Source organism: Oncorhynchus tshawytscha, linkage group LG21 (assembly GCF_018296145.1).
Source record: "Oncorhynchus tshawytscha isolate Ot180627B linkage group LG21, Otsh_v2.0, whole genome shotgun sequence".
In the NCBI taxonomy this organism is placed as follows: domain Eukaryota; kingdom Metazoa; phylum Chordata; class Actinopteri; order Salmoniformes; family Salmonidae; genus Oncorhynchus; species Oncorhynchus tshawytscha.
Window position 1 is genome coordinate 2,874,287 of NC_056449.1, and position 12,172 is coordinate 2,886,458.

Here is a 12,172-nt window from a genome sequence, read left to right on the forward strand (position 1 = left end):
CACCCACATATTGTAAAAATGTCAGGCTGGGAGAGTAGGCAGAAGGGAATGTACTTTTTTTCTTTAGAGGGACACAAGAATTCTACTGCTGCTGGGGAACTGCAATGAAGTATATGCCTGAACTGCTGGAGTGATGGGCTTTAGGTGGTTGTGTCTAGGCCATCTGTAATAAAAAATATGGACCAAAATATTGACCAACTTCCTCTGTAAGCAGAAGCTTCAAACTTTAATTCACAACTTTAAAAATAACATTGTAGTACAAACATTGAGTTATTTTGCTGGCCGGGTTTTACAACCTATCAAGTACCATACAACGGAATTTGAATTAATGAGTCACCGATGAATACCTCACTCCTTGGCCTGTGGAATTTAGCACAGTGTGTCTGTGTTTGTGTTGGTTAAGATGCCCAGTGAAAAAACAGAGGGTGTGTACCCACTGGCCCAGCTCTGCCTGCTGAGATAGATAAAGTTGGCTTTAGCCAGCGGTACGCACGGAAGCTGAGGGTCGGGGGGGGTATCTATTCCACACAGGAGGCTCAGATGGCCAGACAAGACCACGCACGCAGGCCCATCAATGCTGCTGAATGGATCAACAGTTGACGTCTGTTAAGTGTGGTGGGGGACCCCCTTCAAGGTTTCATCACTGACTCTACAGTACAGTACATATGTATGTGCCCATTGCCTATTTAGGACTACGGTACAGATAGAGGGTGAGTGAAGACTGCTGAGAGATGACGGACCTGGAGGCATCGACAGTGGGTGAACCCCCTCCCCCATACATGATCTTCCTCCTGGTTTTCTTCTTCTTCATCACGGGCCTCCTGGGTTTCCTGGTCTGCCACCTTCTGAAGAAGAAGGGCTACCGCTGCAGGACAGGGGAGGAGGAAGATGAAGATGAGGAGGAGTGTGAGCAGAAACTGGGACCAGACAAGAATGGTAAGTATCTACCAGGGAAAACAAGGATCTGTCAGAAAGAGTTTTATATATTGGCTTTGATCTATCCATTGATGTCAGGATCGGGGATATGGGTTGAAGAAGTTAACAAGCGTCCACTATTGATTTTTGAGGCAGATACATATGGTATGTGTGACTTTTTTCAGAGGTGTCGGTTTTTATCCAAAGGGCCTTGGCCCTTTCCTAAACAGGAAACAGAGGAACTCTATTGTACTATTTAGTTTAAGAGGATGTTATTCAGTTTGAATTAAATGAATTCCTATGTCAACATTGGATACTCGCAAAGAAGTCATATTTTCCATATTAAATGAAGCTGGCCCATCAGTGGATGCTTTAGTTGAAATAAACTACCTTAAAGGAGCTGTAGAATCGGTTGATTCACACAAACATAAATAAGCTCCTTTTAAAAATGGTTAAAACAGGGTTAAGGTCGACAACATTGAGAATTTCCTTTTAATAATCTCGACTGATGACGGAGCAAGCTTGGGGGCCAGCTGCTTCGCCAGACAATCTTTCATGTCTTACAGATGATGAAGAAGAGGACCATCAAGACACTGTGGAACAAATCCTGAAGTGCATCATTGAAAATGAAGGTAGTAACTCGAGAAACAACACAATAGATACTAGATTTTGTCAATACCTTAGGAATTACACTTTAAAATAAATGTGTATTTTTTGTGTTCTGTTTTGCCTTCTAGCCAACATGGAAGCCTTCAAGGAGATGCTAGGAAAACAGGATATTTGTGAACATCATGATCCTACGTATGTATAGCTAATACCAACTTTTTTTATTTGGTTATGCTATCTATTAGTCATGTAAGTGGATTCACATTCAGATTGTCTTAAAAATATACTGAAAATAAGTACACTTAAAATGTGAACTGTTTTGATTCATAAAATGTAAGCATAGCTTGTTCAAACATTAAGCCTCTTTTAGATATAAAACATTGATTTACATGATGTTTAGTTCATCTGACTGGCATTACTCCATGGTTGTATTATCACCCTTGGTGAAAGTCTTTTAGTGTGCAGAGCTAAGGTAAACAAGCACCTTACTTCCTAAGATCACCAACTCTCTCAAGTAATACAGTCCTAGTTCCTTTTAGCACTTAAACAAACCAGTCTTTATGTGGTACATAATACATATGGTTCAAATGTAGGTCTTCTGTACTCGGTGTACTATACTACAGGTGTTTCCCTCCTTCTTTAGGGTGTTGAGTTTTCAGAGAGGCCACAATAATGGGTGTACATTTCACTGTGCCTGTAGTAGTCAGACTGAGTCTGGATAAAGTGTATTGTGTGTAGCTTGTATTTATCCTGGGACCAGATGGTAGCTTTACAGTGGTGTGCCCAGCCCCTCTGTTCCTGTGTCCCTGTTGACAGCTGTGTATGCAGTCAGTGTCTCTTACCTTGGGCTGCCTGTCCCATAGGGCCACCTGGCTTATTGTTGCCCTGCTGCATCCACAGCTCTATTATGGGGTCTGATCTTTACTGCTGTGTTCTGAAGCAAAACACAAATAGCCTCTCAACATATTATGCTACTGTATGCCAACGAAGTGTTGCTCACATCCATATGAAGCATTTGAGGAAGATACAGAACAAGAGAAAACATTTATTCTACTACTACCCACATCCATATAAATAAACAGTGGTGTAAAGTTCTTAAGTAAAAACACTAAGGTACTACTAAAGTAGTTTTTTTGGGTATCTGTACTTTACTATTTATATTTTTTGAGAACTTTTACTTTTACTTCACTACATTCCTACAGAAAATAATTTACTTTTTACATTTTAGACTTTTACTCAAGTAGTATTTTACTGGATGACTTCTACGTGAGTTATTTTCTATTAAGGTATCTTTACTTTTAATCAAGTATGACAATTGGATACTTTTTCCACCACTGCATATAAAGCATTCTAGGTTGAGATGATCGAGGGCATTTGAGAGAAACTCCGACCCAGTGATGTGCTGTGATAATATAGCTGTGATGTGCTACTAGCGTACTAGAGAAAGGAAAACTGATTTATGCTTTTTAATTAAATCCAGATTCTTATTTGGCACCTCTAGGTTGAGTGTTTTAGTGTCCCTGCCTGTTTGCCAAGCTAGTGCTCAGACTGATAGCAGCCTACAGGGCTGTGGCATTCGTTGGCCACCCATTCGTATTCTTCCCACACTCTCCTCTCTTAGCCAGCTTCAGCACAGCTACAGACACCTCCTCAGGGACGCTGTAGTCCTGATGGGAGGGAGGTCACGGACAGAGGCGGTCAGAGTCGGGAACCAAGGGACTAATAGATCACACTAGAGATTCATATTTCACAGACAGATTCCAATAAATATGCTATAAACCGGCAGCTGCTTCTTGGAAAAGTGTCTTTGGCTTTGGATGTTTTTGCTTAGTCAGGGTTCTATGGTTCAGTGTGTTTGAATGGGAAATACATATGACAGAGTGATTCCTTCTTTGTCTTTCCGAAAGGTTACTGCGCAAAGAGAGCCTGGGGGGTATTCCACCTCATCACCACACCGTGCACTCTGGAGCCCAGCTTGACCACAAGTCCTGCACGCTCTGTGTGCAAGGGCGCTCCAAGAAGGCCCGACGCCGGAGCCGTGTACCTCGGACCATTAAGCCGAGAACGCCGGGAGAGAGGAGAGAGTCCACTGTGTTCGCTGTGGGAAGGTGAGTCACACTGGACTGCTTACTAATATTTGACAACACAATACATTCATATTTATTTATTTACACTCTTAGAAAAAGTGCTCCAATAGGGTTATTCGGCTGTCCTTATAGGAGAACCCTGTCTGGTTCCAGGTAGAACCCTTTTGGGTTCCATGTAGAACCCTCTGTGGAAAGGTTTCTACCTGGAACCAAAAGGGTTCTAGCTCGAACCAAAAAGGTTTCCTCAAAGGGTTATCCTATGGGGACAGCCAAAAAAACATTTTAGGTTGAAGATAGCACCCTTTTGGTTCCAGGTAGAACTCTTTTGGGTTCCAAGTAGAACCCCTTCCACAGAGGAGTGTAGAGTGTAGCCAAGTAAGAGTGTAGCCAAGTATACTTAAGTACACTGCTCAAAAAAAATAAAGGGGACACTTAAACAACACAATGTAACTCCAAGTCAATCACACTTCTGTGAAATCAAACTGTCCACTTAGGAAGCAACACTGATTGACAATAAATTGCACATGCTGTTGTGCAAATGGAATAGACAACAGGTGGAAATTATAGGCAATTAGCAAGACACCCCCAATAAAGGAGTGGTTCTGCAGGTGGTAACCACAGACCACTTCTCAGTTCCTATGCTTCCTGGCTGATGTTTTGGTCACTTTTGAATGCTGGCGGTGCTTTCACTCCAGTGGTAGCATGAGACGGAGTCTACAACCCATACAAGTGGCTCAGGTAGTGCAGCTCATCCAGGATGGCACATCAATGCGAGATGTGGCAAGAAGGTTTGCTGTGTCTGTCAGCGTAGTGTCCAGAGCATGGAGGCGCTACCAGGAGACAGGCCAGTACATCAGGAGACGTGGAGGAGCTCGTAGGAGGGCAACAACCCAGCAGCAGGACCGCTACCTCCGCCTTTGTGCAAGGAGGAGCAGGAGGAGCACTGCCAGAGCCCTGCAAAATGACCTCCAGCAGGCCACAAATGTGCATGTGTCTGCTCAAACGGTCAGAAACAGACTCCATGAGGGTGGTATGAGGGCCCGACGTCCACAGGTGGGGGTTGTGCTTACAGCCCAACACCGTGCAGGACGTTTGGCATTTGCCAGAGAACACCAAGATTGGCAAATTCGCCACTGGCGCCCTGTGCTCTTCACAGATGAAAGCAGGTTCACACTGAGCACATGTGACAGACGTGACAGTCTGGAGACGCCGTGGAGAACGTTCTGCTGCCTGCAACATCCTCCAGCATGCCCGGTTTGGCGGTGGGTCAGTCATGGTGTGGGGTGCCATTTCTTTGGCGGGCCGCACAGCCCTCCATGTGCTCGCCAGAGGTAGCCTGACTGCCATTAGGTACCGAGATGAGATCCTCAGACCCCTTGTGAGACCATATGCTGGTGCGGTTGGCCCTGGGTTCCTCCCTGGGTTCCTAATACAAGACAATGCTAGACCTCATGTGGCTGGAGTGTGTCAGAAGTTCCTGCAAGATGAAGGCATTGATGCTATGGACTGGCCCGCCCGTTCCCCAGACCTGAATCCAATTGAGCACATCTGGGACATCATGTCTCGCTCCATCCACCAACGCCACGTTGCACCACAGACTGTCCAGGAGTTGGCGGATGCTTTAGTCCAGGTCTGGGAGGAGATCCCTCAGGAGACCATCCGCCACCTCATCAGGAGCATGCCCAGGCGTTGTAGGGAGGTCATACAGGCACGTGAAGGCCACACACACTACTGAGCCTCATTTTTACTTGTTTTAAGGACAATACATCAAAGTTGGATCAGCCTGTAGTGTGTTTTTCCACTTTAATTTTGAGTGTGACTCCAAATCCAGACCTCCATGGGTTGATACATTTGATTTCCATTGATAATTTGTGTGTGATTTTGTTGTCAGCACATTCAACTATGTAAAGAAAAAAGTATTTAATAAGAATATTTCATTCATTCAGATCTAGGATGTGTTATTTTAGTGTTCCCTTTATTTTTTTGAGCAGTGTATAAATAATGTAAAATTACTTATGTTAAGCAAACCAGACAGCCTCATTTTCTTGTTCTTTTAATTTACTGATAGCTAGGGGCACGCTCCAACACTAAAATATAATTTACAAACAAAGCATGTGCTTAGTGAGTCCACCAGATCAGAAACAGTAGGGATGACCAGGGATGTTCTCTTGATAGGTGTGTGATTTAGGCAATTCTTCTGTCCTGCTAAGCGTTCAAATGGCTTTTAGTTGTCAGGGAAAATGTATGGAGTAAAAACTAAATTTTACTTTAGGAATGCAGTGAAGTAAAAGTAGTCAGAAATATAAATAGTAAAGTACAGATACCCCAAAAACCTACTTAAGTAGTACTTTCAAGTACTTTTACTTTAGTACTTTACACCACTGAAACTACTTTCATATATACTTCCATTTTTTTTAAACTGCTACCTGGCTATCTTCAGATGAGTCTTGTGAGCATATTAGAGCAAAACAACCGACATGTACAATATATACACAAAAGTATGTGGACCCCCCTTCAAATGAGTGAATTTAACTATTTCAGCCACACCCGCTGCTGACAGGTGTATAAAATTGAGCACACAGCAATGCAATCTCCATAGACAAACATTCTCAGTAGAATGACCTTATTTCAGCCACACCCGCTGCTGACAGGTGTATAAAATTGAGCACACAGCAATGCAATCTCCATAGACAAACATTGACAGTAGAATGACCTTAAGGAAGAGCTCACTGACTTTCAACGTGGCACCGTCACAGGATGCCACCTTTCCAACAAGTCAATTCATCAGATTTCTGCCCTGCTAAAGCTGCCCCGGTCAACTGTAAGTGCTGTCATAGTGAAGTGAAAACGTCTAGGATCAACAACGGCTCAGCCGCAAAGTGGTAGGCCACACAAACTCACAGAATGGGACCGCCAAGTGCTATTGCGCTTAAATAGGTTAAATAGAGTGTAAAAATCATCTGTCCTCGGTTGCAACAATCACTACCGAGTTCCAAACGGCCTCTTGAACAGTGGTGGGAAAAGTATCCAATTGTCATACTTGAGTCAAAGTAAAGGTACCTAAATAGAAAATGACTCAAGTAAAAGTGAAAGTCATCGAGTAAAATACTACTTGAGTAAAAGTCTAAAAGTATTTTGTTTTAAATGTATTTAAGTATCAAAAGTAAATGTAATTGCTATAATATACTTAAGTATCAAAAGTAAAAGTATAACTCATTTCAAATTCCTTATATTACGCAAACCAGACTGCACCATTAAGAAAAATTATTACGGATAGCCAGGGTAATACTCCAGCATTTGGAAAGTATTCAGACCCTTTGACTTTTCCCCCATTTTGTTATGTTACAGCCTTATTTTAAAATGGATTAAATTGTTTTTTCCTCATCAATCTACACACAATACCCCATAATGACAAAGCAAAAAAGTTTGAAGTTTTTGCAAATGTATAAAAAAAACTGAAATATAAAATGTACATAAGTATTCAGACCCTTTACTTAGTACTTTGTTGAAGCACCTTTGCCAGCAATTACAACCTCAAGTCTTCTTGGGTATTACGCTACAAGCTTGGCAAACCTGTATTTGGGGAGTTTCTCCCATTCTTCTCTGCAGATCCTCTCAAGCTCTGTCAGGTTGGATGGGAAGTGTCGCTGCACAGCTATTTTCAGGTCTCTCCAGAGATGTTTGATCGGGTTCAAGTCCAGGCCACACTCTGGCCACTCAAGGGCTTTTAGAGACTTGTTCTGAAGCCACTACTGCGTTGTCTTGGCTGTGTGCATAAGGTTGTTGTCCTGTTGGAAGGTGAACCTTTGTCCCAGTCTGAGGTCCTGAGTACTCTAGAGCAGGTTTTCATCAAGGATCTCTCAGTACATTGCTCTGTTCATCTTTCCCTCGATCCTGTTCCCCACAGCATGATGCTGTCACCACCATGCTTCACCGTAGGGATGGTGCCAGGTTTCCTCCAGATGTGACACTTGGCATTCAGGCCACAGAGGTCAATCTTGGTTTCATCAAACCAGAGAAACTTGTTTCTCATGGTCTGAGAGTCCTTTAGGTGCCTTTTGGCAAATTCCAAGTGGGCTGCCATGCGCCTTTTAATGAGGAGTGGTTTTCGTCTGACCATACATGTCTGATTGGTGGAGTGGTGTAGAGATGGTTGTCCTTCTGGAAGGTTCTCCCATCTCCACAGAGTGGAGTCAGGTTATTGGTCACCTCCCTGACCAAGGCCCTTCTCCCCCGAATACTTAGTTTGACCGGGCAGCCAGCTCTAGGAAAAGTCTTGGTGGTTCCAAACGTCTTCTATTTATGAATGATGTAGGCCACTCTGTTCTTGGGGACCTTCAATGCTACAGACATCATTTGGTACCCTTCCCCAGATCTGTGTCTAAAAACAATTCTGTTTCGGAGCTCTACGGACAATTCGTTTGACCTCATTGCTTGGTTTTTGCTCTAACATACACTGTCAACTGTGGGACCATATATAGACAGGTGTGTGCCTTTCCAAATCATGTCCAATTAATTGAATTTACCACATGTGCACTCCAATCAAGTTGTAAAAACATCTCAAGGAGGATTAATGAAAACAGGATTCACCTAAGCTCAAGTTTGAATCTCATAGCAAAACGGTCTTATATAAATAAGGTATTTCTGTTTAAAAATGTTAATACATTTGCAACAATTTCTAAAAACTTTTTGCTTTGTCATTATGAGGTACCATGTGTACATTGATGAGGAAAAACATGTATTTAATACATTTTAGAATAATGCTGTAATGTAACAAAATATGGTAAAAGGGAAGGGGTCTGAATACTTTCCGAATGCACTGTAATTGACAAACAAATCATTTGTGTTTAGTGAGTCCATCAAATCAGAGGCAGGAGAGATAACCAGGGATATTCTCTTGATAAGTGTGTGAATTGGACCATTTTCCTGTCCTGCTAAGCTTTCAAATTGTAACTAGTACTTTTGGGTGTCAGGGAAAATGTATGGAGTAAAAAGTACATTATTTTCCTTAGGAATGTAGTGAAGTAAAAGTTGTCAAAAATATAAATAGTAAAGTAAAGTACAGATACCCACAAAAAACGACTTAAGTAGTACTTTCAAGTAATTTTACTTAAGTACTTTAGACCACTGCTCTGGAAGCAACATCAGCACAAGAACTGTTCATCGGGAGCTTCAGGAAATTGTTTTCCATGGCCTAGCAGCCGAACACAAGCCTAAGATCACCATGTGCAATGCCAAACATAGGCTGGAGTGGTGTAGAGATCGCCGTAAAATTAGTCAAGTTTGTCAAGTTTGGTGGAGGAGGAATAATGGTCTGGGGCTTAGTTCCAGTGAAGGGAAATCTTAACGCTACAGCATAAAATGACATTCTAGATGATTCTGTGCTTCCAACTTTGTGGCAACAGTTTGGGGAAGGCCCTTTCCTGTTTCAGCATGACAATGCCCCCGTGTACAAAGCGAGGTCCATCCAAAAATGGTTTGTCGAGATTGGTGTGGAAGAACTTGACTAGTCTGCGCAGAGCCCTGACCTCAACCCCATCAAACACCTTTGGGATGAATTGGAATGCCGACTGCAAGCCAGGCCTAAGTCGCCCAACATCAGTGCCCGACCTCACCAATGCTCTTGTGGCTGAATGGAAGCAAGTCCCTGCAGCAATGTTACTACATCTCATGGAAAGCCTTCCTAGAAGAGTGGAGGCTGTTATAGCAGCAAAGGGGGACCAACTCCATATTAATGCCTATGATTTTAGAATGAGATGTTAGACTAACAGGACCAGGGATTTCCGGGATGTGTCCTGGTCTGATAGACACCGATCTGCCACCTTCCACCGCAGATGCTGATATCTCTAGCTTAAACTGACAGATTTTGATGTTTTTATTGTGCTCATTTGACTCTAGGGGGTTTAGGATTTAGGATTATGAGGATTCAGAGGCCTTTGTGTTTGTGTTTAAGTACTTTACATGTGTACAGTTATGCTATGTAATGTCCTTATCGTAGTGATGTACTTAATAGAGGTCCGTATACCTACAGGTTCCGAGTCACCCACATGGACAAAAAGGATCAGGGGTCTGGCGACCAGTTAGACCAATCAGAGGCTCTGGATAGTGAGAAGGGGGATGAGGACGACCCCCAGAGGAAGGAGGGGTACAACCTGCGGAGCATGTTCAAAGACGTCAAAACGGACAGCACCAACGGTGTGGTTCCCATCGTGGCCAAGCGGAAGAAGAGTCTGGTTCTGTTCTCCCCACGCAGAGGTAGTGATCCAGTGGGGGCCAAAGTGCCACTGAGCCAGCCCATGGTAGAAGAGGAACCCCTCTTCACTGCTCCAGTGCAGACCTCCAGCCCTGTGAAGATCCTGTCGTCCCAGCCCAGCCTGGACACTGGTGCACCTGACGACACTGAGATGGCTCCTGTTAAAATGTACCCTACTAGGGTCACTTTTGTAGTGTCCCCCACAGAGAGTCCTGTACCAGTCTCTCCCAACACGAGTCCAAGAGGCGTCTCCCCTCTAACACCCCCAATGCAAGATTCCCCCACCACCACCCCAGTACAAGTCACCCCCATGACCCCTGAGATATTACCCCTTACCCAAGGCTCGTATAATAACCCTAGTCTTAGCGCCTTAAATGTCTCTCTTACCCCTACCCCTGTACAAGCCTCTCCAACCTCTAACCTCTTGAATGTCTCACCTGACCTGTCCTCCAGAAATGTGTCCCCCTCCCCTACTCATTTAAATGTTTCTCCTACCCCTTTCCCCATACAAGTCTCCCCTGGCCAGTCGTCCAGAAAAGTGTTTCATTCCTCTAGCCCGTTAAATGTCTCTCCTGCCCCTACCCCCTTAATGGTGTCCCCCACCACTCTACCCCGTAGCATTCTAAAGAATACTACTACTTTTGTCAAGGTGGACGAAACCTCACCTACCACGAAAGGGCCAGAGGACAAGTTTGAGAGCCTTGCTACTGTCAGGGCCGACAAAGTTTCTCCCACTGCTGTTCCTGTGAAAGTCTGCCCCACTGTGGATCCCATGAAAGTCTCCCCCACCACGGCTTCCATGAAAGTCTCCCCCACCTCAACCTCCGTCAAGATCTCCCCCACCAGCGGAGGCCCTTTAGAGGACAAGCTGGGGGTGGGGAGTGGTACCATAGTCAAAGCCAGCCCGGACAGTCAGATGGAGTTCTATGTGGTGCGTACGGCTGAGTTAATGAAGGAGGAGGAAGAGGAGGACCCTGCTGTGGCTCAGAGCACCCCAGAGAAAGGGAAGGATGATGAGGTAGAGATGGAGGACATACAGGACTGTCGGGTCAGCCAAGAGGAGGGTGTGTCTCTGGAGGAGAAGAGATCAGTGCACAGTCAGCACAAGTGGTGAAAGAGAGAGAGAGAAAGAGAGATAGAGAGAGGACATACTGGGATGGGGGAGGGGGAAAGACTGGCCACACCCAACTGTGACAAACGGATATATTGCAATACTACGGAGGTAAACCGAACCAGGCCATGCCAAAACTGAACTATACGAGACTGAGACAGGCTGTCTGGAACCAACTAGACCTTGACATGGCTTTAAAACGGCGGGGGCGTACCAGCAAGGCTGTGATTTATTCATTGATATAGACAAGTTGTGGTTAGCTAAGCACTGGCACCTTATATCCAGATGTATTGATCTTAAAGGCTTGCATAATGTGGCTAACAGCACTGCTACAGAACTACTTCTATTATCAACAAACAGTGCAAGCCCAGGCCTCCATCTACAAGTGCACTTTTTTTGAAAACACTGCTCACAGACTGCATTTTACAACAATCAACTTTAACCCCAACAACAATCAACTACACCACAGTGTAAATCGACCAACAGCAAATAACGGGTAATATCTGTGTATTCTAATTTATTGTCAGTCCGATCTCTAACTCTTCTACATCAGCGGGGGCTGCTGAGGGGAGGACGGCTCATAGTAATGGATGGAACGGAATAAATGGAATGGTATCAAACATGTGGTTTCCATGTGTTTTATAACATTCCATGTACTCCATTCCAGCCATTATTATGAGCCGACCTCCCCTCAGCAGCCTCCACTGTTCTATAGAGTTGAAGTCGGAAGTTCACATACACCTTAGCCAAATACATTTAAACTCAGTTTTTCACATTTCCCTGACATTTAATCCTAGTAAAAATTCCCTGTCTTAGATGAGTTAGCATCACCACTTTATTTTAAGAATGTGAAATGTCAGAATAATAGTAGAGAGAATGATTTATTTCAGCTTTTATTTCTTTCATCACATTCCCAGTGGGTCAGAAGTTTACATACACTCAATTAGTATTTGGTTGCATTGCCTTTAAATTGTTTAACTTGGGTCAAAAGTTTTGGGTAGCCTTCCACAAGCTTCCCACAATAAGTTGAGTGAATTTTGGCCCATTCCTCCTGACAGAGCTGGTGTAACTGAGTCAGGTTTGTAAGGCCTCCTTGCTCACACACACTTTTTCAGTTCTGCCCACAAATTTCTATGGGATTGAGGTCAGGGCTTTGTGATGGCCGCTCCAATACCTTGACTTTGTTGTTCTTAAACCATT

The 12,172-nt window shown here is 43.9% G+C and overlaps 1 protein-coding gene across 2 annotated transcripts; it reads left to right on the forward strand.

The window, feature by feature from the left end:
• Positions 1 to 469: 469 nt before the first annotated feature.
• Positions 470 to 11,575, forward strand: LOC112220699 (rho GTPase-activating protein gacJ). 2 transcript variants are annotated; one of them, XM_024382540.2, is made up of 5 exons: positions 470 to 936; positions 1,482 to 1,547; positions 1,653 to 1,716; positions 3,429 to 3,629; positions 9,640 to 11,575. In XM_024382540.2, exons 1-5 carry the CDS (start codon positions 732 to 734, stop codon positions 10,973 to 10,975), a joined length of 1,872 nt encoding a protein of 623 aa, XP_024238308.1. In that variant the 5' UTR covers positions 470 to 731; the 3' UTR covers positions 10,976 to 11,575. The 2 variants fall into 2 exon arrangements, with proteins under 2 accessions (XP_024238308.1, XP_024238307.1); XM_024382539.2 differs by having other exon boundaries at positions 474 to 936; positions 1,437 to 1,547.
• Positions 11,576 to 12,172: the final 597 nt, after the last annotated feature.